At 38.9% G+C, this 26,326-nt stretch overlaps 1 protein-coding gene across 3 annotated transcripts in view; it reads right to left on the bottom strand.

The window, feature by feature from the left end:
• The window catches only part of DPP10 (dipeptidyl peptidase like 10), a 235,183-nt gene that overhangs the window by 2,684 nt on the left and 206,173 nt on the right, over positions 1 to 26,326 (bottom strand). For all 3 annotated transcript variants that reach the window (XM_035896713.1, XM_035896712.1, XM_009641235.2), the window contains 11 exons: positions 25,990 to 26,081; positions 24,412 to 24,459; positions 23,569 to 23,690; positions 19,651 to 19,698; positions 17,484 to 17,582; positions 17,306 to 17,375; positions 8,082 to 8,276; positions 6,453 to 6,507; positions 1,592 to 1,691; positions 805 to 863; positions 647 to 719 (listed from right to left, as the gene is read on the bottom strand). In XM_035896713.1, coding sequence (XP_035752606.1) covers positions 647 to 719; positions 805 to 863; positions 1,592 to 1,691; positions 6,453 to 6,507; positions 8,082 to 8,276; positions 17,306 to 17,375; positions 17,484 to 17,582; positions 19,651 to 19,698; positions 23,569 to 23,690; positions 24,412 to 24,459; positions 25,990 to 26,081 — 961 coding nt within the window. The remainder of the gene's footprint in view (positions 1 to 646; positions 720 to 804; positions 864 to 1,591; positions 1,692 to 6,452; positions 6,508 to 8,081; positions 8,277 to 17,305; positions 17,376 to 17,483; positions 17,583 to 19,650; positions 19,699 to 23,568; positions 23,691 to 24,411; positions 24,460 to 25,989; positions 26,082 to 26,326) is intronic.

The following is a 26,326-nucleotide window of genomic DNA, read 5'->3' on the forward strand; positions in this document are numbered from 1 at the left end:
TGTAATTTGTGCCTGCATCCAAGCTGGTTCTTTAGACCTACATCAGTTAAGAAAGTTCAGAAAAATATACTGCAGTTAAATTTAAATCTGTAATTACATATTATCTCTTGATTGACACATCTTATGATTCCATTTAAAGTGCTAGAACTAACTCTGTTTTACTCATTCTCTCTCTTAAACTACGGCTAAAAGTATTGGTGCTATTAAAAGGTTCCCTATAGCTTCAGCTTCAGATGCTTTGGCACTACCTTGTAATTAATTAGCTGAAAAGTTTAACTTCCCAGTAGGTGCTGTACTTCACCAACTGTACTGATAATTCTTTCTTCAATTGCAGAATCTCTGTGAATTTAAAATGCCATTAAAAATGTATGTTGTTCTATTAATAATTCACATAATACCTTTCACTAGCAAGACAGTGGTCCACAAGATTCAAACAAATTAGAACATACAGCACCTAAAAGGTACAACTATTCAGCAAAGAAAAGCATCATGGGTTTAGAGTTAGAAGTGACAACTGAAATAAAATAAAAAATCCTACCGGAGGGATAATGAAACTAAAAATGGACTTGCTAGATGTGTGTCTAATCAGTCTTTGAATGCCTGCCTATTAAAACCTTCAAGTGGAACTGCACCTGTAAATACTTACTATCAGCTGTCCCGTGAACTATTAGCAAATTCGCTTCTTTTAAACCATGAAGATTGTGTAATACGCTGGATGCCTAGTAAACAAACACAAAGGTGTAAGTGAATTGCATTTTAAAAGTAAAATGGTCTTTTATAAGTTACTTGTTTGTGCTAACTTACCTGATAGGTATTTTCCTCTTTTGATGGAATACCAAGGTATCTTTCTGAAAAAGCTGAGGCTGTGAAAGCAAAAACAAAACCTCTTGAATTCATTATAATTACTTCTATTTTAAAACTCATCAGTTCTGACCTAGAGTCAGGAGAAGCTGCTTAAACCATGAAGCCAGCAAAGAGATGTTAATTTAAAACCAGAATGTGCTATTTAAATGTAGCATTTAAACCCGTTTTTTAAATGGTTAAAAAACTACCAACAACCCTCTCCAAGCCCTCCAAAACAAAACAAAAACCCAAAAACCAAAGACAAGACCAACAGACCATTAAAGTAACCTGGTCTGATTTCCTCTGCATCACAGTCCACAGTCCATAGCCCATGCCCCAGACTTCCCCTACAGAACCAAACATCCTGTAATTGAATGACGACATGGTTGATATCGTAACGAATTCACTGCTAACCTTAAAAGATTAATTCCTACTGAAAGTCCTGATTCAGGCTGATATACCTAAAGGATTCTTAGGAAATGGGGTACCTGGCTGAATTCAGTGGGAAATGGGAAACACAACTCCTTTGCAAAAATCAGTGTTATTAATCATATTGTACCTATCGCGTGTTTTGGTAAACTGCCCCAGCATTAGCTGTCCTTTCATTTAAAGGGGAGAACGAGACAGCGAGGTGAAATCTAGTTGATATTGCTACATTATCTGCCCTTAGTTAAAGTGAATAGTAGCTCCATGAATAAAAGATACTTTGAATAGACTATCACACAGGTGTAGGGCAGGGACTACTCACCATACAACTTCATATCTGTAATTGGTGCCACCACAGCTCCACACTTGAAGAGCCGTTCACTGGATTTCAGGATCATTGATGCAATGTAGCCACCGTACCCCTAACAATGGGAATGATATTGAGATTTTTGTTTAGTCATTTCCTTTTTAGCAACTATAAAGTTAAAGGCCATTGTGCTAATCTGATGTTATCATTTTACAGTACGTATTTATATCTGCAAGAATTGCTTGTAAAGAAAAATCGAACCTACAGTTAAGAGTGCATAAAGATCTCGTATGGTCTGGTTGTGATCTTTAAACCATGCAATTAATAATAATGAGTATATTTCAGTTTAAGCTCCATAATTCCATCATGGTAGACTAGCCTGTAGTTAGTAAAAGATTTGAAAATTACAGAAAAAAAAACCCCAAACATAAACCCAAAGGTATGGCTTTTGGGAACACAGCCTAGACAGGAAGATTTGTACTCAGTTTTTAATATATTGAGTGTAGATATTTGCTAATCAAAATGCTACACTGAGCATTTTGCTGCCAGGACAGACAGTATGGGTATGGGGGAAACCTGTGAACTGATTGTGTACGTCCTCCCCCTGACACTTAAACCTTCACCAATTGAAGCCTATCGCTATTAAAGACGTTTCCACTACAGCATTGTCAAATATGCCACAGAGAGTTACAGATCCTGAACTCTTTTGCAGAAATAAAAGCTATACGTAGCCCCATTGCTCAATATTATGCTCATCTCTGGGTGTCCTTTCTGGCCACAAGAGCACCCATCAGGCGGCTGTGTTACAAAGCAGGGAGCGCAGACAGCATGAAGAAACTGGGAGGGATGGGGCAGACAGGAGGGAGCTCTCTCCTTGCCTCACCACATTTATCTGTCCTTATGGAACATCTCTTCATCATCTCCTCTGCAAAGTCTGTAATACACCTCCCCGGGAAGAGTTGAGACACAAAAGAGGGTCATGAAAGCTTTGCTTTGCATGAAAACATGAAAGCTTTAACTTGAGACCACAGATTTCTTTGGAATGACACTGGCAATCTGTATCTGTACACCTATAATCATTCTCGACCCACAGAAAATGAAATTCTGAATCGTGGAGCCTGGGATCGATGATTTTCTCATATAGAATCAGATAATGTTTTGGGTTGGAAGGGACCCCTCGAGGTCACCCAGTCCAACCCCCCTGCAGTGAGCAGGGATACCACTAACTCGATCAGGTTGCTCAGAGCCCCGTCCAATGTGGTCTTGAATGTTTCCAGGGATGGGGTCTCCACTACCTCTCTGGGCAACCCGTTCCAGTGCTTCACTGCCCTCACTGTAAAGAATTTCTTCCTTATATTTAGTCTATATATTATGGGCTCTTCAAAATTATCTATTTGCCATCTTTGTTTTCCCTTCATCACTGCTGGAAAATTGACTTTTGCAGGTATTTTTGTGGTGTTGTTCTGTGTTTGGCACAACACACTTGAGGTAGAAGAAATTATCCCATGACAGGGAAAAGAAAAATTTAAAACACCAGCCAACCCGAAAAAGGAATATTCTGTGTCATATGCTCACAGAGTTTTCTCACGGACTTTTTTTAATCCTGCCTGCTCCTGTTCTTCATGCCTAAATATTTAATGAATAGGTGACTTCTGTGGAAGAACGGGAATATTCTAATATCCTTTAACCTTAGTTAAGAAAAATAAGCAAGGAGGAGTGTTCTTCGGAATCAATCCATAGTAAATGTGAACGGACACACTAAAGGAAACAGCAGAATAAGAGCTGGATTTTCAAGGGAGTGTGAGGAACTGAGTTATCTCTTTCGCATAGAAATTCCAGCCCAGGATTCCAAGAGCTGCTCAGAATTGTCCATGTGCAGGAGTAGAGTTCACCTAAGAAAGAATTTCAGAGTGGGCACCGATAACTTGTATAATGCAAGGAGTTTAAGAGAATAGTGACTTTCCTCTGCCTCTAGGTCTCTATTTTGCTTCTCTTTAATATTCTGTTTGTGTCTTTCTCAGTAGCTCCACAGTAAACTTCTAATCCTAGGATAGCTATTGCCAGGTTATTTATTATTTATGCCTTGTATTCATTAAGAGCTTGGTTTAGTTCTCCTGGGAATTTCTCTGCTTTGTGCTTGTGCCCTTGCTTCCAGACAGGCTTTCCAGGACAAAAACATTACACGGTGGGATCACATTTTTAGAAGCACTTCATGATGACAGTGCAGAAAATAGTTCCGATGTTCTGACGCAAGGATGTATGGTGCCTCACTCATTGGCTGGATTTCTGTGGTTACAGCCCAAGTGCCATATTTTCAAGAAGCTGGTTGGCTGGGAAGTTGCACCTTATTTTCAAGCGCTCTTTCTACTTCCATGACAAAAATGCAAACTGCGTGGAAGCACAGATCGCTGTGTAACAGTTCAGAAAGGCCCTTGGATCCAGCATCACTTGGGCTTCTACCCCTCACAGAGATAAGCAAGGTGGCATTGGCAGATTGCCTGGCATTCAGAAGGAGGTATTTTTCACACTGTGCCCTTCTGGACAGTCTTGTTACTCTTGTGCCTGGTTTACATTACTGATTGTGACAAGAATTTTATTTCTGTGTCATTCTAAAACCTCTTAAAGGGCTCCATGATAGTGTGCATGAGCTCAGATTTATGAGATCAGCGTTAAGCAATTCCAAAGCCATCTTATCTTCAAGCATAGTGTACATTCTATTTCCATCAGTAAGCCCAATTTAATGCACAGAAAGAAAAAAAAATTCTTATCACATTGTTGTACACAGTAGAAAGGAAAATAGTTTTAAAGAAGATTTTTAATTGACTCTAAAATAAGCAGAGTGGAGGGAAATACAATTAACCCCAGGAAGCTGTTAAATAGACCTTTTTTTCCTAATTCTAAAACTGACTTTTAAATTTTATGAGTTTTTGTTTGACAGTAGAAGACAACTCTGAGATGTTAGCTTGGAAAGGGTAAATTTCCCTGAATTCAAAGCAGCATTGAAGCTTATCGAATTTCCCAGTTTCTGCTCTTTGCTTTCTCACATTTCCACTTTTCATTCCTCAGTCTTTTTTTCAGAAAAAAAATAATTGGGGGTAACCGTTGGCAGATCTGTAGAGCCATATTTACATATATGGTGTACGGTAACCATCTCATCACATCACTGTTAGGAAACAAGAAACTGCTGAATCTCCTACAGGAAACAAGTGGAAATTTTCAAGTAGCAATGACAAGATTTCTGAAGTCAGAAACAAGTGAGCCTCAGAGTGCTTAGTGACATTTTCAGTCTTTTGTGGGAAGTGGCTATAGATAAGTGTAGATGCTTATATGCATGTGTGCTTTCATACACATTTGTAACAGGCACTAAGACCTGAATAGAAACGTGTGCCATGATCACCTGGTGAATGAAATCAGCCCTACTTACACATCCTCAGCTGAAAATTCCCTGGCTGCTGCCCTATGAACCAAATACTGGTTTTGTTGCTACTGATATTCTTGCAACGACAGATTCTTTAGCTCAAGGAGTGTGGCAGGAGCTCAAATCTTTGAGGAAGGCCACTTGCATGTGGAATGCTAATAGTAGTACTTCATTTTCACTACACTTGACAAACATTAACTAGTCCTCAAAATGCTGCCATGCAGGAGGTAAATATCAATATTCTCATCTCATGCCCAGACAGAGACAGGCAGGTTAAATGCCTTTCCTGAGGCCATGCAGCAAATCAGTAGCAGAGTGGGGATGGGAACTAAAGGGTTTCATAGTGGAACACATGCTGCTCTTACAACTGATGAATGTGGGGTTTGCCTAGGTGCATGATCATGGTTTGTTGTTGCTTTGAGGTCAAAGGCACAAAACATCTTCATTTCGAAGAAAACACTTTTAAAGAAAAAGGTTGCACATGCTAGTTCATAGAAGAAGCAGCGATTATAGGTAGCTATAACGAAGCTATAATAGGTAGCTATAAGGGTAGCTGTAAGGAAGATGGAGACCCCCTTTTTACAAGGAGTCACATGGAGAGGACAAGGGGGAATGGACACAAGTTGCTCTTTGGGAGATTCCAAATGGACACGAGAGGGGATTTTTTCACCATGAGAACAGTCAACCACTGCAATAATCTCCCCAGGGGAGTGGTTGACTCTGCCACATTGGACACGTTTAAGACTCAGCTGGACAGGGTGCTGGGCCATCTTGTCTAGACTGTGCTCTTACCTAGAAAGGTTGGACCAGATGGTCCTTGAGGTCCCTTCCAACCTAGAATTCTATGATTCTATGATTATGTGGTGTTTCCAATTGCTGTTTTCTACTAGACATTAGTAAAATGCTATTTTGTTTGTTACTAAAGGTTAAGCCTTTGCCTTGTTCTATCTCACACTAGAGGCAACGACATGGCACGCAGTGAAGCCAGCTGACAAAACAGCAATGGCGAGATTTTTAGCAGATGGTGCAAAAAGGCCGCTGTTGACAGTACCACAGGGCTGTAATTCAGCTGACTTCAAGGGTCAGTAAAACATTCAGATATAAAATTTGTATTAGAAGGATGCTGTCAGTTTAACTGCAGCCTGAAAGTAAAAGTGTAAGAAATAAACTTTCACAAAATCTATGCCCATATTAAAATTTCTAATGAAAGTAGATAAGTACTTTCTCCTGCAGATTCTGAAACACAAATACTCAGTACCATAAAACTGATCTGATTGACCTCAAATACCTATTCTGAGAAAAAATTAATACACAGAACATACAGTAAATTATGGCAGGTTTTTTTCCTCTTTTAATAACTGAAATTGTCTTAGAAAAACATATAAACATATCTGTTTATGAACCGATAGTATTTTCTTAAAGAATCATGACGATACATCCTGCTATTTTGCACATTACCTTTCCAAATATACTCAGTCTCTTAGGATCAATGAAGGGCTGTTTCAACAGTGATCTGCAAGAAGAAAAGGGTTTTTTTTACTTTGGTAAAGTAAAATGGTGAATTTTACTTGTTAAACCTAGTATGTGAAGAAAAATAACTGTACAGTAAGGAATTGTCATATATTCGGATCGGGTAGAAGAACAAATTACAGCAATAGTAGTATTCTTGCACTGGGAAATGTCATTTGCTTTCTAACTCCTTCTCTATACGGCAAACAGTTGGTGTTGGACTCATCTCACCTAACTCGGTATCTGAATTTGAGCATCTTGTCTAAATTGCCCATTTACTCTTCAGTTAGAGGAGAGAAGAGAGAGAAGCCCTTGAGCAGCCATTCTTCCCACCTGTATTGGAAGCCTCTCTCAGTCTGAGGAGAAACACGCTCCAGAAATGCCAGGGATTTCCACCGAACAGAGCTTAAATGACTGGCTTTGACCAGGCGCCTAGTTCTTAGACAGCTAAAGGAAGGTAAGATGAATGCAACTTCTTGAGTTTAGATAATTATCCAAATAATTAATTCTCTCATCAAGCCCATTAATCAGCAATGGTGAATTTTATACAGAAAAGACAGAATAACCTGAGAGCAAAATCCGACTGCTTTTGAGGAGACAAAACCAGTCGCAGTACCTCCTCTCAGCCAAGGGCACCCTCACTTTTTCCCATGCACTGCAAAAGGCCAGATGTAATTTAGCCTAAAACACCTTAGTATTTCAGCAGAGAGCTCAGATCTCGCAGCACGGTGTACAGCCTGCTTCTGATGGCCCTTCACACAGGTCTCCTGGATCAACGGAAGGTGAATTGCTCTGCTCACCACAGCCCATTCCTGACCCACATGAACACTAGGAGCCCTATTGCCCTGGTATGTCATGCCAGAGACAGATGCCTGCTCATGCAAGGGTTGAAGTATCAACCCCTTTTAAAAGAAGAAAAAACAAAAATATGTGGCTTAAAATCTGTTTATCCTTGAGAATCCCTAGAAAAAGTCCATCCAGACCTTGATATTAGCCATTTTGACATGCACCCTTAGCAGAGAGTGTTGTCAAAGCCATGTGGGATTAGTCCACAGAGCAAAATGACTCTTTCTGCAGCTGGTGGATTTCTATCAGTCTGAGAACAACAATGGAAATGAGAAATAACAGGCATTTCCCAAATTTTGCTCTCATTTACACCATTATAACTCCATTTGCTTTGTCTGATTACTCCAGAACTCTGTGGTGGAAATGACAGAAGCATCCTATTGCATAGGCCTAAAATATTGTAACACAAATGCATTAACATGTGTGCTGCAAGGAAATTTCCTAAGAGAATATAGACAAGTACGAATTAGCTGAGATGGCACATTTAGATTGCACACAGAAGGACAGCTTTATCAAAGAGAAGCACCAACACAAAAAGCAAACACCTCTTTGACCTTTAATTTGCTGTTTGTAATGAAAAGATCATTGTTTCAAAATCTGCAACTGCATTAAAAATAAACATTAACGGTATTCACTATGCACAGAAAACATTCTGGGCAGTTTCAGTTAAACATGCTCGTTCATCAGGGTGGAAGCGGGGTAAAAAGAGAAGAAAAGTTTGCACATACGTACTCTACAGCGGCTATTTGGTCCTTCACTTCCACTGATCCCAAGCATCGGTGGACCTCCTGTAGAATCTTAAGGCCTTGAAATCCACTCCCTCTGCCATCAAATCGAGCTACGACGACATTATCAGAGTTGACAAGCACTGAGTCCCAGTCAATGTGAAACTTATCTGTAACCAACTGGCTGCCTGGAGCTTCATCACTGCAAATACCAACACACCAGACACAAACGAAGACTGTATTGACAATGTGATGCACTTTGCCGTTCTCCAATATTTTATTTAACCTAGATGGCAGAGTTCAGTCGGTTATGCAATCCTGTTGAATTATTGTCATTTCCATCGATACCATCCCATTAGCTAGTGCTGGGATCCCTGCAGCAGTAGCAAGCAAAATAGTTTCCTTAACTTTATAACTACTATGTTGCAGTGTTGCCAATACTTGAATATTCTTTACAGAAAGAAACAGAAGACTGAAGCACGTAGTGCTGCTTACAGGTTAATAAAGTGAACAACAGCCCCCCCCAATCACTAATGGCTATCTCAGTTCTGGGAAAGCTCATGTAGAACTTGTTAAGTCACACTACACAGACAAAAAGGAAAATTAATTCAGTACCCTGATTATGATTTTGTAGGATATATAATACTATTAAGAAGGATGTCATCTTAGAAAGCAAAAATAATTGCATTATTGTATCCTTGAATGGATTTTTTGAAACAGGGTACAAAGAAGACTAAAGTATGCATTGGAGAAAATTATATTTTCTCCATCCAAATTTATAGCAAGAAATGAATGCAGGCAGAAGTGATAAGTTTATTTTATGACTAAAAAAAAAGGTGGTTTACAGCAGAAAAGGTGGAATAGAACGGGAGAATGCAGTTTCTAGAGGAACAATAAGCATTTTCCATTGAAGCCAAATATACTATTTTCCTTCCAAAGAAAATAAAATGTCAGTTTTAAAAAGGAAGCTTGTCATTATTTTTTCCCCAAGATAAACACAGAATAAGAGAGCAGGCTACCATGAACTTGTACAAAAATGCAAAATACTTCTATGCAGGCTGCATCTGCCAGTTTAATGCAAATTAAAATGTAGAATTGTCTGTGCTGGCTGTATGGAAATTAGATTGGACAGGGTCTATGGGAATATCCTGTCTAAGGTGAAAGAAAGACAAAGACAGAAATTATTATTTTGCCAAAGAGACTTATATAAACCTGGGGGGAAGAAAGAGAGATAAAAATCTCCTACAGTAACTACTGTCTTATATGTACAATAATGTGCTGATTCAATATCTGGGTTTGGATGTGGATAACATAGACCATCTTTAAGGTAACCGCTCTATTAATTAGCAAGCATATGATGAATTACATACGTTCTCAAATTCAGACAGACCTGCCTACGTAGTTGCTATATCATGTACTGATATCAGGATTGCTTGATTATAGACATATAGTCGCAGTATGTTATGCTCAATTCACCATTACCTTGTGCATCAAGTTTATACCTGGCTTTATAAAAAGAAGGGCATCTTTTTGTTTGCTTAACCAATTCAGATTATCAGGTGAACTCCGCAGCAAACACACGTTTCAGAAGTATATTATCACTATTATTTACAATAAGAGCAGGAGCAGAACGATTCTTTCAATTTATGCTTATTGTACAAAGCAAGATTTTCAGAGCACTCTACACTGACACAGATGTTTTCACAGAGCTTTTACCACTACTTCCAATAGTAGCAGCCTCAGACCAGTTATAATTTTTTTTGTAAGTTCTTCCAACTTTCCACAATAAGATACTATGTCAGAAATGTCCTTGTCTGGCTAGGTAGCTTTCCAACAGTTTAATGCACTCAGGTGAAAATATATGATTCAGCCTGCTTCCCTCCTACTTAATATGAGAACAAAACAAATACAGTGTTTGCATTTGTTTTATACATGTTATATATCTAGGTTATATACGCTTGTGTGTGTGTGTATATATATATATATATGTTATTTATCTAGACACTTGGGAATAGGGGAAGAACTGTTACATTTGTGAGCCCTTCTCTATACCAGAAAGTGCTTAAAACCAAAAAGGGTTTTAAATGAAAGATGATCACCTCAGATGATTTCTCCTATTAAGAAAGGAGCAACAGATAGAAGCTCAGCAACATTCTCAGTGGGCGAGAGCTGACTGATGTTTTCCCAAGCTCCTTCTCTGGAGGGCATAGCTGGGCTACTTTTAGGCTCAGACTTTAAACACTATACATCCTCCGCTCCTGCATGATGGGTTGTTTGACGTATTGCTTTTGGAAGCAATTTTCCAGTGGCTAATTAATTTCAAGAATGTCCATATAAGTAGTCTGTGACAGGCATTTAAAGCCATTTCCATTGAGGTACATGTCAAAATTCCCATTAGCATCAAAAGGTCTCTTTACTCTTCAGCTGCTACTATAAAATGATACTGATTATCTATCTGAGGTGTGCTTCTGTCCTCCACAGAGAGACAGCATATATTCTATGCACCACTTAGGCCCCACTTTTAACCTTTTAAATGAGGCTTCTGCAAAGTATTAATCCGTCATGCAAGTTTTGACATCACCCTGAGTTTGATACTACAGTTCAATAATAGATGCACAGCCCAATTTGTGAAGTTCATCCTGGGATTACAGCTATCTCAAAGATGAGTTTTTGTTTTATGCTCATGGCTACTTACAGCCTAATTATAATTAACTACTGTTCAGTAGTACTCTCTTCATAGAATTATTTCTTGACCCCACTAGTAAGCCTGGAAGAAAGTCCATGACATTTATGCTTGGGTCTAATACGAACGCAGAAGTCATCTTCCCACCTGACTATGGATGGCCATACGGGAACCACGGACTAGCCAAAGCACGACAGCAAAACTGTACAAGAGCGGAATGATTCAAATGAAGACTCTGCCTAATTCTTCCTGATTCATTTTTATTCCTTGTAAGTGACAGCACTTGCACTTTTCATTTTGTATTTTTATTCCTAACTTTCAACTAGTGTGTGTCTTCGACAGTGACTACACCCGGATTATGAATCCACCGCGGCAGCGCAACTGCTGATGGCTTGGGCGTACCGCTGAAGTTCGCCATTGAGGTACCATTTAAATATACAGAAGCCATCAATAATATACCAATATCGTTGACCTTAGTGGGTAATTTGTACGCTTCTTGCAAGGCAGTCACATACATCTCAGACTGTCTGGAAAATGGGGCAGCTCGTCGTAACTTCACGTATTGTTGAAAAGAGAAGAATCTGTTCTTTCAGATTCTATAACCAAAAGCTTAAACTAAAGGCTCTGCTCCTGACTTGAATCACAGCCTACAAGGAATAACACAGTGTTACCAGCGAGGCTATTGCCGCTGTACTCTGAGCAATACTCCTCTGCCACTCTGATATCATGACTGCAGCAAAATTTGTTCCAGGTTTTGCACCATTTAAAAACTAAGTGGCAAGACTTTAAATAGGAAATTCAGAAGTTATAGGGCTGACAAAGCAGCGGGGGAAACAATTTTAAAAGATACACAGCAAATAATTGCTATAATCACTGCTTAGTTTCCGGTACATCTTTTTCTATTTCTGCAAAACAGTGGATTCGATGCAGCATATGGAAAAGGTATCTTGGTAGCTAATATGTGAGAAAGTCTACAACTCAGAGGATAAAATCCATGCAAAGAAATATCACTCATAAAAGTCATCTTTTGCTTATGGTGAAACTGAGTGGGGAAGGAGGACCATTTTGCAAAACTGGCCTAATAGAAAAATCCACTTCATTTTCATATTTCAAGAGCATCTCTTTCACAAGCATCAGCTTTCAAACGCACCCATCATTACTGGTCAAAAATCAGGGAACCTGAATAGCCTCAAACACTGAGAACAGAAAATCCCCAATGCTCACATACCCTGTTTAGATATAGCGGACTGCAACTAAAAACAGATAGCGTGTTGACAACTCCTCCCTGCAGATCTGGCCAAACAAATTAAAACACATCACCAGAAGCGATTCCATTAGCAGGGTAGAATCATGTGATAGACAGGACTGAAGTAGACAGCATAGGACAAAAAAATAAAATTGTTATTCTTAAAATATCTTTCTGAAACCCCTGAGGCTTTGAAAATGCAATTTTGAGAACAAGTGGTGTAACACTGTCCTGTGCCATCAGAAAAGGAGGTGGAAGTTTTGAATCTCCTCTTGTCTTTTTGTAAGGAAGATTAAATGAGAATTTTCTTTACTTAGTAAGATATGTACTGCTGTGGGGGAAGTGGGAGCAGGGCAGGCTGAAAGAGGATGGATCTTAGCTCAACGATTCCCCAAGACTTTTTTTGGGGACAAGACTGAAGAGAAAGGGAGTTAGCAGATCCATCACTGCCTGCAGCACCAGGACCGCTTCTGCAAACAAAACAGCTGGTGTGAGCCTCCAGCCTATCCCTCTTTTAGCCTGAGCTAAATGAATTCTCCCTCTAGGCCTTGAGAACTTTGCAGCTGTTCTACAGAGGAAGAACTGGCCAAACAAAAAGGCCTTCAGGGATGTCCCCCTTGCAAGCATAGTGCAATCAAAGTAGTGGAATCCACCGCATATTTTTACACTTCACCAGGTAGCCAAGCACTGTTCCTTCCCTTGCAACAGCTGCCAGTTAAAATGAGTAATTTCCTTCACAAATGAAAATGGCAAGACAGCCAGTGATACACAAACTATTACTGTAGCTCAGATCTCAAATATTTCCCAGTACTTGCATTATGCCTCTTTTCATTTCTTCTAGTCTTTTAATGAGTTATTCCCGAAACTGTAAAAAAATCCTCACTTCCAACCCTACTGTCTTACCTTGCTATCAGTCCCAAGAGTGTATTAACTGGAGGTATAAACAGGTTTGATTGCCTGTGCAAGGGCTAAAACTTTCATCATTTCAGTAACAGGTGAAGTGCTTCCCATTTATTAGCAAAATAGAAGAAAACAAGTAAACAAACAAACAAACAGAAACCTCTTGGTGACAATTCACTGTTACGTTGGAGAATACCTGTTGGGTTTTTTCCTCTCAAAGATCAGAACAATCTCTCCACTGATTCAGTTTTACAATATCCACTTACATACTGGACAATTTTAAATGGCATTAAATAATAAATGCTGACATTTAAGATACATTATCTCCAGATTTTGAAGGAATGAGGCTAATTATGTTCAAGAAAAAATAAAGAATGATTATTACCTCTCATTTTATTATCCAAATTAAATGCCAGAGTCTTTACTTAATCATTTCCTGTGTGTTACTGAGGAGTGTATCTTCCAACTTTTTTAATGAGTAAGGTGAACCATAATGAGAAAATCAAGGATCTGAAATTTAAACTTTGATCTTAATTATATAGAAAAGTGATGGTAATCACTCTTTCAGGCAATTACTGTACATCTCTAATCTATAGCTACACTGTATGTATTATATCAGAAGGAAACTGAGTGTGGAATGTATTAATGGTTTAGGAGAACAAATGGAAGAAAGACGAGTGTTATAATCTATTTAGCATTTTATGGCCTATGCATCACAATTCTGGAAAGAAAAATAGTGTTTGCCAATATAACTGGTTTCTACATGAGACCTACCTGTTAGCTAGTCCAGCCATACAGATGGACATGAATTTTTACAAAGAAATACCATGATCTTCTACTTGAACGTTGCAGCATGCTTTGCAACAGCCAATGGATGCATCTTCACAAAATCCTTATGATGAGGGTTGCAGGATATTCAGGGCCTGGTCCTTAAGTTCAGCTTGTGTCTAAACGGAACTGTACTGAGTTCACACCCAGGTTTCACATCAGGGCCAGAATCCACTGGTCCAGGCTCCCTACCAGGACTCAGCCTTAACACTCAAGACACCTGGGTGCCATGTGCTGGAAGTTCAAATTTATCTGTGGGCATCCTTGCATGAATACACGAGCCTTATTATAGTCATACACCTTTGAAATGGCTACTAGCTTTCAGTGATTTGAAAAAAAAATGTACCAAATAATAACAAACTTTCTCCCCTTTACCTATTTCTAAATTCTGTTATCATGATTGTAACCATATTGATCCAGAGAGCACATCAACACCACACAGAAGCAGTCACTGCTGATGAAAATTTACAGTAAAATTATGAACCTCAGCCATCGAAAGCCCACTTTACTTTCAGCCAGTGAAACCAGCCACCAGCACAAAAATTCTGCAGGCACAGATGAGACCACACAGACAAACCAGACCCTGGCAAAACTAAGACACAGAGAAGACGAATCTTAAGCAGAGGCTTAGAGTGATGCTAAAGCAACCGCTGCAGCCAAACAGCCAGTCAGAGCATGCTAGGTCCTATATGCCGTAATTACCCTCCAGCTTAGGGGACAAAGCCTAGATGCACTTAAAAGCTTATATGCACTTAACTAGGCATTTCATTTGCACTGCAGAGCCATATTAGGTGAATTTCAGGTTTAAACTCACATTCTCTTTTCCTCGCCTTCCTTCCTTCCCTCCCTCCCTTCCTCTCTTTTTCTTAAGTCCTTGTCAAACTGCAGTACTACCGAGATAGAAAGCAAAAGCCACTTCATATCTGCTAATACTTCACTTTCCCAGCTCTATAACTTCTCTTTATATACAACTAAGTGAATGTTGCGGGGATCAAGATGTTATATAGAATCTCCTTTCCAAAAAACGGATATACAGTTAAGCCAACATTCTTACCAAGGACAATGGTAAGCATTCTTTTTCAAACTTTCAATAGCTGGAACATAATGATAATTGTATCATGGCTGAGAATGTAAGCAAGAAAGTAGTGCAGCTGAATGATGTGAAAGGCAGCGCTTGTTATCAGCCACAAATACAATTCCCGTCTAACGCTTCTAGCAGCAGGAACAGGGTGTTTCTGAATCAGTCCCAACAGTGCCACTCTGGGACTCAGGAAAGTCAAATATCTGGGAAATGATACCATATATACAACTAATCAGTGTTTCCTGTAAAAGGTACATGTTCTTCTTGAACCTGAATACTTTTTTTTTTTTTTGAAGCAGTACTTCGGATAATGAAATAAACCTTAAGATGTCAATTTGGAGTTGTGTGGGTCAACAAATTACCCTCTGCATGCACACAGACTTTCAATCGTTCTTTCTCAAGAGCTAGGCAGAATTTATTAGGCTCAAATAATCATCCCACAAGGGAGCCTCCCATAACTTCAGTGACAGTTTTCAGTTTTATATCTCATTTGGGGACATCTTTAACTCAGAAAAAGGATTGCTGGCAACCTTAGTTTAATGTCTGTAAAAAGCTGCTGAAGAAATAGAACTTCTTTCTCTTCTAGGGAAGAGAGGGACACAACACATGCAACGTTACATGAGCCAGGACAGATTTCAAAATTTCAGTTTCATACTTTCATTAGTGTATAGGGTTTTCTAAAAATAACTGCTGTTGAAGCTAACATTGAGAATTCAGTATTGCAAGGGTAAGGATTTGACTAAAAAGAAGCAAAGACTTCATATTATAAATGCAGATACCACAGTCTGTATTCATAAATGGATGAATTCCCTTTTTATCCCACATGCACATCATAAAAAAATAAAACAATTATAAAACATATCTATACATTATGAATTGGCCACATTATTTGCTCACTGGCTACTGACAACTTTGCTAAGTTTAAATTCAGACCTTGCCTCAATACTGTTCTAATTTCAACTCGTGATATCTAAAACCATTTCATAATAGTATTTCGTTAGCTTTGTTTTCCTCTTCCTGTCATTTTTGGCCTTGGCCTTCTCCAGGTTTCTGGTCCTTCCCTCCTGTCTTCTCTAGGTTCTACATGAGTATATAACCTCATATTCTACCATAACTGCATATAGCAGATTATGTATTTACTAGGATACTTAAAAAGGAAAGCGTTACACTGCTAACACCTTAGTGTCTCCTTACTCAGAAAAAAGAATAAGTGCAAGCAGTTGCAAAATGCTGCTGGTGTCAATTCACAGAGTAGGTTTGCTTCTGGCACACTTAGAAGAGATGCTTAAAATATAATCATGCTTCAAGATCATGCTAGGAAATACTGCAAAAATAAAGTAATCCCTGTGCCCTGTTTCTCCATAAGAAAAGAAAAATGTGTTCACGAGCAACTTAAAGCAGAAAGCCTCAACAACTGCAGATAAATACAACTGAAAAACCTGAGTTTTAAACACAAACTGGACTTAGAAATAAGCAGGTTTATGCCTCTGTCCTATTATCTGAGATCTGTTCTGAGTAGAGGAATTTGGGATCACTCAGCAGCTCAAGCTTGCAAATTTGTCCTCATACAATAAGGATCTCTGCCGTCACTAAGGGGAGGTCTACTCCAGGTGAAACAGCTCAGCTAACGCAGTATTTTCATGAAATTAGCAGTGCACTCCTACACCTGTGAAATTCACATCAGTGCATTCCAAATGGGACTGGAAGAAGATCTGTAGGCACAGGAAAGCCCTCTACATCCACGGCAGACCCATGCTGAGCTCAGGTGTAGAGCAACGAATGATGCCCTGAGCTGGCCGTCACTGGTTTTCCTAGGTAGGCTGCAGGTACGCTCATGACTGCTCTCTTCCTCTGCTACACATGCTGTAGATGTGCAACTTAAAGGCCGCCTGTCTCTGAAAGAAATACACGCACTGTTTCTTTTTAAAAGAACAGCGCAGGTTGCCAGGGAGTACCTCCTTCCTCCCACAGAATTCTACAAACATCAACAGACTTTGGATCGTGTCTATAAAGCCTTCAGCCATTGATGCTCAAAAATAATTTTTTCTTCTTTCCAGTGTTCCTAAAAGCAGTTTTGCTTTATGCATATTAACTGAGCCCCTCTTAGAAGCTGTACCCATTTCTATCAGGGATAAAAAGGGAAAAGAAAGGAGCACATGCTCTGATTCAGATCCTCTGTGGGTAGGGACCAGTATGGGTCCAGGAAAGACTGCAGAATTACTCACAGCTACACCATCAGAAGGGCCAGTGCCTCATGTACATAAAAGTACAATGAAGCAGAGCTAGGTTTGACAAGCTCAAAAACCCCAGGCGTCTCTACCAGATAGCACCTATAACAAAATCTTCTCAAGAACGAGCCTTTTGATTTATCAACTCAAATCCATGAACTAATTTTCCTACATGAGATTAAAAAAAAAAATTCTAATTACAGAGTTAAATGTTTTCTATGAAGTACTTTTTTATTATTTTGAGTGATTCTACACAGATACTTACATTATTAATAGAAGGGCATACTGGTTTCGATCCGTGAAATCTTTTGGCAGTGACAACTGCAAAGGGAGTTCTTTTAAGAAAAGAGCAAAACATTAAAGGCTGGTAGTTACACAGATGAAAAACAGTAACGTTGCAAGAAAGCTTTTGGTTTCTTAAAATAACATTTTGCCAAATTTACCGTAATCCTCAATGTGAAGCATTTTAATTTCAGTCCTGGAATTCTTTTTCTTAAAAACAGCTTCTTTCAACACAGCATTATTTTCCAAAATATAAAACTCTGTAGAAAACAGGAAGAAAAAGCAAGCTGAAAGGTATGGAGTATCATCATCAGAGATAAATCAAGATTCAAAAAAATTAAAGAAAAAGACAGAAATTTGCAATGATAAATCTTGTAAATGAATTCCTTCTGTAAATACTTTTTTTTATAATGCAACTGCTTTGCAATTCAGGAACTGAGCAATCAGCGTAATTCAAAACATATACATCTCTTCCATTTTCTGGCTTCAGTAGGCTTTGTTTCCTTTAAGCACTAACAATAAAATTGCTGATGAGCAACAGGAATACTAGTATCCCTGACAAATACTAACAGCAGCTGTTACAGAGAAAGGCTGGTCTGCTGGGCAAGATCTTAAGCCTCAAGCAGGCATGCTTTTCAAGCTACACGTTCCAAGTCAATATTTAGCCAGCACAGCTCTACTTGATCACTGCACGTCCTCCGTCTTCTGCACTTCAACCAGGAGGAAGACTTCAGTTTGGTTTAAAGCTGCAGACAGATTTGAAACAATCCTTTTACACATGAAAGAATGTTTAATTAGGTTTTTTTTAATTTTATTTTTTACTCAAATTACCAATCTTGCTTCCAAAATGTAGATTTTTTTTTATTAAACAATAAGCCCTCCACTTAGGGCCAAACGGATAATCTAAGGAGAATGTTTGTTCTGGGCAGTCAACCAAAATGGTATAATTATAGTCTGAGGATGGAATAATTGAAGTAATCCTTAATCATTCTTTTATGAATTGAAGAGGATAATCTAATCTTGCACTGAAACATTAATCGTAAATTATCTCTCTTATTATTTGGTTTCTTGTTGTTACAAGAAACAACGTCCCCCTATCCTGACTTGCTTTGTTTTCCTCTGAGATGCTGTATGTAAATCTCTTTTACAGTAATTCACTATCAACAGCATTTTAGATACAAGTAATAATGAGTAAAAGTCAACCTTCACAGAATTGAGTAGCTCTACAGAAGTCAACGAATGTAGTTTGAGCAGTAATAGCCACGCCTTCTTGAGTTGGATAAAAGTCCCTCCCCTTGGTGTGCTATAGCACTCAGCTTTGCTAATAATATCAGTGGTGACATCAACAAAAAAAAAAAAGAGGAGGCCAAAGTGCGAACACTAATTAACAGTTGATAGCATGACACTACTGATCAGTATGCTACTTTAACATGCAACATTAGATCCACTGTTATGGCTGAGTAGTGGCTGGCCCATGACAAAAGGGATGAAGACAAGTACAGTTCAGGGATTCTGGGGAAAATTCTGGGGATAATATATTGAATGAAATTAGAATAGGTAAGGATTGGTTTAGTCGATTTGAATGGAAAGATGTCCCCTTTCCTCTAATTCACACCTTCATGCTACGTGGAGCCACAGTGGAGTTGGAGGTAGCAGAGTTGTTCCCTCTACCGCACCAGAGAAATACCCAAGTGAGGGAAATTCTGCTATTAAAGGACAGTCTTTCATTACAAAGCACCTCAAGCAGCCAGGAAACAGCAACAGATTTGGTGTCAATATAGAGAAAGCAATGAATAAAACTTGAAAATTAGAAGTATTGAATATCCTCCTACTGATTTGCCTTCATTGAAAATGTCAGTGAAGTTGCTCTGATTTGAGAAATGTAAGACAATGACCAAGTTCATTGTATGTAGGTCAGATTTCATGATCAATTGTCCAAAGACTTACTTCAAGATAATTTGATTGTAACTTTAAAAACATCTCTAAAAATACAGAAGGTGTATCATAATGGCTGCATAATTTACATAGAAAGTGAAATGGATGAAGACCAACCTGCCATCTAATTAACTCAAGTGTAAACAGAAGATGAATGATATGCACTTAGCTTAAAACGTATCTGAAAAGCCTGGGAAAGTTTTAGTCATTTGATTAACTTCTTTCTTTATCATTTGCAGATGTGGATGTTGCTAAAAGGTAATTAATAGAACTTTATATGAATGAGCCATCTATTAGTCTTCATTTACTTGGAACTGCCTTTCCCCTCCCCCACGCTCCCCAGAACAATCAAGGACGATAATAAAATATATCCATCCCATAAGGCGTACTCACTTGCAGTATTACTTGTACTGTGCACGCTAACAACCGGAACGCCTGGGCCTGTTTTGAGGAGAGAAGAAAAACAGAGGAAGAGTGTAGGGTAGTTAGCGCTCGGTATTTCGGTCAGTAACAAAGGAGAACACCAGTGACCATGTCAGGCCAGATCCGGGCAGCCCCATAGACACGCTTCCCTTCAAACACAGCAGTAACTCCCCCGGTGTCTCTTGGGAAGGACACAGGCTAGACTGCGGTACCAAGGAAATGTGAAACGGAGCCTGCCTTCTGCCTGTTCAGCAAGGACTCTAGACCCTGCACCTAGAAGGAGCTTTTTTTTTTAATTGCCATGTTTTAGCTAGAAGTGAAGAATAAAAAAATTACAAGGCACTTAATGGCATTGTCTAAAATATAGCAGTTTGACTTTCAGAAACAGTAACTCTAGGTTGACTGGGAAGTGAATTAATGATAATATTCACTTAAGTTTTGTATGGAAAAGCTACAGAGGTGTTGAAAAATTACCACATATTTCACTTATCTGTTTAAGAAACTCCTTTGGTATCTCAGATACTTGGTCTTGGAAGACCAAGAGCATCACAGTTAAATCTAGGCGTAATGTAATCTTACCTTATTTCATGGTAATGTCAGATGCTATATTTTTACTGTACTGCTGAGAAACTAAAAGCAGCAAGAATAATTCTCCATGTAAGTGCACAAGGTGGCACCTGGAACTGGGGTGATCAAACATTCAGCACACTCAGAAGCGTAGCTGAGATCACTGTCCCTGCTCTGAGGACTCCCACTGGTGTCAACTTGACAAGAAAATGTTGTGTCCCCACCCCCAACATGAAATTTATACATGGGAAACTTAGTTTTATCTGGGTGAGGCAAGAGTTTGAATTACATCCAGGCAGCCACTGTTGGGGTAGGAAGCATGATGCAGAAAAGCTGAAGTCCCTGAGGACCCCATGGCAGATGAAGGCACGGACCCTCTACAATTAGGAGTTCAGACTCCTCTTTTTTTTGGAGAACATAAAATTCCCTTTGAGAGTAGTTCAGAGACAGAGCTTAATTTATGTGTTTTGAGTCATCCTGAGGAGGCTGTCTCTCTCAATTAATTATGGCATGAGCCTAGGGAAACTTAAATGCCTGAAATAAATAGCATGATGCCATTCACAGCCTCTGACAGCCTCCACTGAAGATTTTTATCTATTTCATCCTCTGCCTCAAGGGAGAACATCGACAAAAATCTTACGGGTAGATTGCTGACAAATCAAAGCTTTCTGCCTTAGCTCTTCAAAAGATAATTTCTTCAGCTGTCTCTTTGTTTTGTTTTGTTTTTCCAGCTCTTTTTACTTCTTCTGAATTTGTCATTTTGCTTTGAATTCTGATTTCAGAAAGACAGTTTTTGGAGGTGAAAGCATTGGCATTTTCCAGGCCAGGTCTATTAGGCATACTGAAAGATGGAAGGATGATGACACATTTTGAGAAAGGGAGATTACAGTAGATTAAAAAGCCGATCAGAAAAGAGAAAGAGACTTGTGTTACAGGCATTGCATTATAGCTCATCACAACTAAGCACAGCACTTGGATTTCCCATTGATCTGCTATAACTAACACTAAACCCATAACTTATTTCCTGCTGTACAAAATGGGAAAAAAAAAATTACTCTCTTTGTGAATTACCTTATTTGAGTGGAGAGATTAACATTGGTTACTGTTTAAGAGGTGCTAAAGGAAAAGTCTGCAAGCAGTGCGGAAAATACGTATAAAGGACACGCTTGCCAAAAGTGAGAGGCTGGTCCTCCATCTCCCAGGCTAGAAATAACTCCTCCCTCAGGAGAGTCTCTGGAGATGGATACTGCTGGTATACCGAGACAGGTTTTCTGGCTGAGGGTAACTAAGAAGGAAAAACTATCCTAATAAAGGTGCTCACGGGTAAACAGGGGGTGGAAGAATTGAAGCTGGTGTAGATCAAACCAGTCCAGAGTCCCCCAAGGATTTTTCTGGGCAAATTGCTTCAGTAACAATTCAGTCAGGCTTTTTGTTTTTGGAAAAGAAGTGTGTAGGCCTGTAGGTGTGGTGTCATCTGTCTCCTTGGAGCACTTTACCTTGCACTCTTAACAAGCAGCTCCCCACAGAAGAGTTTTAATATCTGCTCTGTGGTGACGTTGCCATCAGTTTTGATACCGTCACATATCTGCCCCACCACAGGCATTTTGCAGAGCTGTGGCAGTACACGTGGCCCAGGCTGCTGCCGTAATTGTCAAGCTCTGACGAAACACAAGAGAGCACCTCTGAATAACCCCAAGTTGACAACTATACATTAATGTCAGAGGTAGGAAAACTTAATGACGGTGGTTTATCAGCCCTGCCCAACACCTGCAGCTTAGGGCAGCCTACTGGCTGCAACTCAGTGGAGTGGAGGTTTAATCCTAGGAGGATGCTCTGCAGTCTTACTGGCTCAAGCAGAGAGCTGCCATCTCCAAAGTCACTGAAATCCATGAGCTTGTGAGCAATTTTGCAGGCAACCTCCTACTGGCATCCACATTTTTATATCAAAGGAACACATTAAAAATTACAGGCTGAATGTACTTTGCTAAAATAAGCAGCAGCAGCTACATTTTTGGGCCCTAGCACATTGCTGGGCAAAAAACTCTTCCCAATTTACCAACTCTCCCTCTTGCAGGAATCTGAGACTTCCCCATAGGGACTATGTCAAGCACAAGGGAAAACCTTGCTTAAACCATAGGGAGCTCATTACTAGTGCAGTCTTTACTCAGATAAGGGCCTCAAGATTAGCTCTATAACTTGTGCCACAGCTTTAACCATGTATAAACCATACAGTTGGTATTTTTTTTCTGATCAGCTATGTATTACTGGTGCACTTCCACAAAAAAAACCCCAAAAACCAAAGCCAACCACAACCTTATTTTAGCCAATATATATTCATTGTTTGTTTGTTTGAATAGATTCAATTCTCAAGCAGGGAGATATTTTATTTTTGTGCAAAGAAGAAGTACAGTTGCAAAAGAAATAGAAAAGATGCATGCAAATAGAATGGGCTATTCACATGTATTTCAGATGAATTGTGTTCTACTGTTTTCAATCTGATGCTAGTTGAGCAAAAATACTGGGAGAACATTGTCTGTAAAATACTGTGAGTTTCAAGGTCAACAGGTCTAGCTATACACTTTATTATTGATTGTCTTGTGCTTTTCTCAACCTGCTTTTATAATCTTTTTTATCAGTGTTTATTTCCTGGGTGTAGGTTATAAATTTCTCAGTGTGGGATGATTCCAGTTTTCTGTTTATACATACCAGCTCTTGAACCCAATTGGTGTCATTTAGTGCTACTGGAATGCAGCTAACAATAAAAAGCTAGAAGTTATTTATTGTAATTCTATTGATAAAGAGGATCTGCCTATGTGGATTAAACCATACTTGTTTTTTGGTAGATACTCACATACACATATATATACACACACATATATGAGTGTGTATAGATATACTATACGCATACATTTATACACACATAGAGACACAGTGTTACAGAAAGCAGGCCCTCATTTTTAACTAGGCATAGATGCACAAGATCAATCCCAATACATACTATAATGAAGCTATTACGAACCACAGTAGCATCACTATGAATTTCACATTTTTTGGTGAAGGATTTTTATTCAGGGTAAATTTAAAAGGCAATGTCCTTTAGTAGGACTGAAGGGTTAGGATTGGAGCAGCTTTCTGCTATCACTTGTTATTTAGCTTTTACACAGAACATCTTTACTTACAGTCTTGCAATAAGCTCTGTACAGAACTTTGAGTAATCCACTACTGTGCTAAATGTTAGACTCCAGCCTAATGCACTTCTCAAGGGAATATATTAATTCAGAAGCAAACACAGTACTATTACATCCTGTGCATTTGACTTACCTTTACAGTGCAGTAAAAAATGCCTATTCATGGGGCTAAACTTTGCACTGAAGTATGTGCACTGGTCTTTCAAGAAGTTGCATGAGAGACACTGACGATTCAATGATCCCACTGTTGATACACTGGGGAAAAAATTGATCAGAAACATCTTCCATTGGAACAAAATACAATAAATCAAGAATTAGATCATAAGATTGATAAAACTTGTTTCAGTCCCTAAACTCAACAAAATATAACTGTCTTCTTTTGTGCCTGATGCAAAATATTTTCAGATGACTCAGGGGACTACTGTTCTGTAAAGTGGGCAATGTGGACAGGATCCAAAACCTGCCCAAAGCAGGACTGGCGTTCCAATAACCAGCAGTGCTGGGGGGTAGCAATGTTAGTAGGACACCAGGAAAAGCCTCATTAACTTCAGATTTAAGCACTGAGGTTTGTATAAGGAGGGGGTGCTTTGCTCACACACTTTAAAATGCATGATTAGACTCCATAAATATTATTTTTATTTAGAAGATTTTCACTACTTTTAAAAATACAGTCATATTAGATGCTTGCATTTAGGTTTACCTTTTTAGATGCTTATAAAGGACTAGAGAAGGCATAAGCGGTAAAAACATTCTGTGTTCAAATCTTTTCCGTTTTTCAAAAAATGTAAAATATCATTGGCATTTTTAGTTTTGAAAAACTGTGATTCTTTCCTTGTTACAGTTCAAATGTACTAATTTTTACATAATATAAATGATTACCCAAGCCCCAAAGCAGCAATTAAGCTCACAGTATGTCATCATAACGCTTATGGCTTGGGCTGAAGAAGCTGTTAACACAGCCCCATATGCTTCTTACCTATGTAGCTGTCTTCCTCTTGGCGATTCTTCAGTGCTTAAGAAATAACTGTGCCCAAAAGATGAACAAAGTTAAACTCAGTTTGGTACACCGTCTGATTTGGGTGGTGTTTAGAGAAGTGAGAGATGTCATAAATAACATTTTTAAAAATTAAAAGTCCCAAATATACATGAAGATCAAACAAATACATACATATAAACCTAAGCTCCACAATTAAACTTGGACCCAGCATACGGAGTAGTTATTTCAGATGGTATATGATTTAATATTAAAACAGTGATGAAAATGGTTTTTCATGGCTCCTGTTTAATTCCTGTAGTGCCCAGGAGCTCCAGTAGCAACCAGGACCCCTTTCTGCATATTACAAATAGAGGAGAAAGTTTCTCTTTCACTCCAAGAGTTTGCAATATAAATCCAAGGCATAGAAAAAGGTTACAAAGAAACTATATCATAAATTCCAAATCCCCTTTGAGCTGTAGTATGGCTTTTTCTTCTAGCTAGAGACAGAAGCTAGCACCCTAGGCAATGGTTTACAGACAAGGTTGTGTGGGTACAAAGAGGCTTAGTAGAGCTTATACAAGGACATCAAGGCAAGTCCTTGGTGTGTCCCAGATGTGATGCCCACAAAGTTCCTGCCTGAGAGGCAGAAGGAGGGTAAGGAAGTCCTTTGAAGTGGCAGAGACAACCCACAGCCATCTGCCACCTCTCTGCAGGCTGAGCACATCCAGACCTCATCTTTTTACCTGAACCTTGGAGAAGTATCAAGAAATTCTCCACAGATATATTTTCAAAACCCATGGAAGTATTGGTCAGAAAGGGTGTTTCTCCAGTACCAGTGGAGATGACAGGCATTGTTGCAGCCCCAAAAAGGTCCTTGCTGAAACACCATTTATTTTAAAGCGTATCAGAATTAGACACATCTGTTTATTTTTTTGCCATGGTTAGATATACATGAAGACTAACCAAGATCCACTGAAGTGATGTGGGGCCTTCAGATGTTTTGTGTCAGTTCTTTGCTGCCCCCCAAAATCACCAAGTATGTGCTGCATTTCCTTCCCACTATAGTGCAAGATGGGCTTTCGAAAGATTCTCTCTGAGTGATCTGGGTGAAAATCAGGGGTTTGGATAATAGCTCTATATAATTTGAATTTATGAGGTTGAATCAGATCCCCAAAGTCCCGAGATCTCATGCAGTAACCTAGCAATCACGAAAACTGAAGATTCAAGGATTTTATCAAGTAAAAATTTGCTATGATTTCTTTTCTGGAATCCAGGAAAGGGCCACCAAAATCTTATTACTGCTGTATTGTGTGTTGATTTCTTTTATTTAAAAAATACAGTGAGTCAACTGATGTCACGGTATGCTCCTTTTCACTCTGCATATAAACACATGCAGTAATACACTGGCAGATAAATTGTCTGACAACTGCATTTTATGTATTTGGGAGTGTAAAATTTATGGTAATGCTCAGAAAAGAAAGAAATATTGTTCCTTAATTTTAGATACACTATTTCCAGTTAAATGTATTCCACTTCAATAACTCAGATATTTTCATAAACAAAGAGAACAGGGCTTACATCTTTTGAGTATTTTCATCATACGCCAGGATTTTGATAACTTCCCAGTTTCCTGATGTCAGGTGTCTCACACTGATTTGTTCACTTTTAGCCTGGAGAGAGATGGAAAATATTAACTTTCCCTTTACTTGGTACATTTTTCTTTGCCTAGCAGGATTGTCTGCATGTCATTACTGATTACATCTTTTTAAACTTTAACGTGCAACATAACATCTTTAAATCACAAACCTCGCATTTTGACAGGCCTGAACTTCAAGTATCCTCTCCCTCCCATACATAAACTTTTCAAAGTCATTAAACCCATCTCTGTTTCCATCACAATTTTTCTTTCAGTTGC

This window comes from Egretta garzetta, unplaced genomic scaffold, assembly GCF_000687185.1.
Source record: "Egretta garzetta isolate BGI_Z169 unplaced genomic scaffold, ASM68718v1 scaffold416, whole genome shotgun sequence".
NCBI lineage: Eukaryota > Metazoa > Chordata > Aves > Pelecaniformes > Ardeidae > Egretta > Egretta garzetta.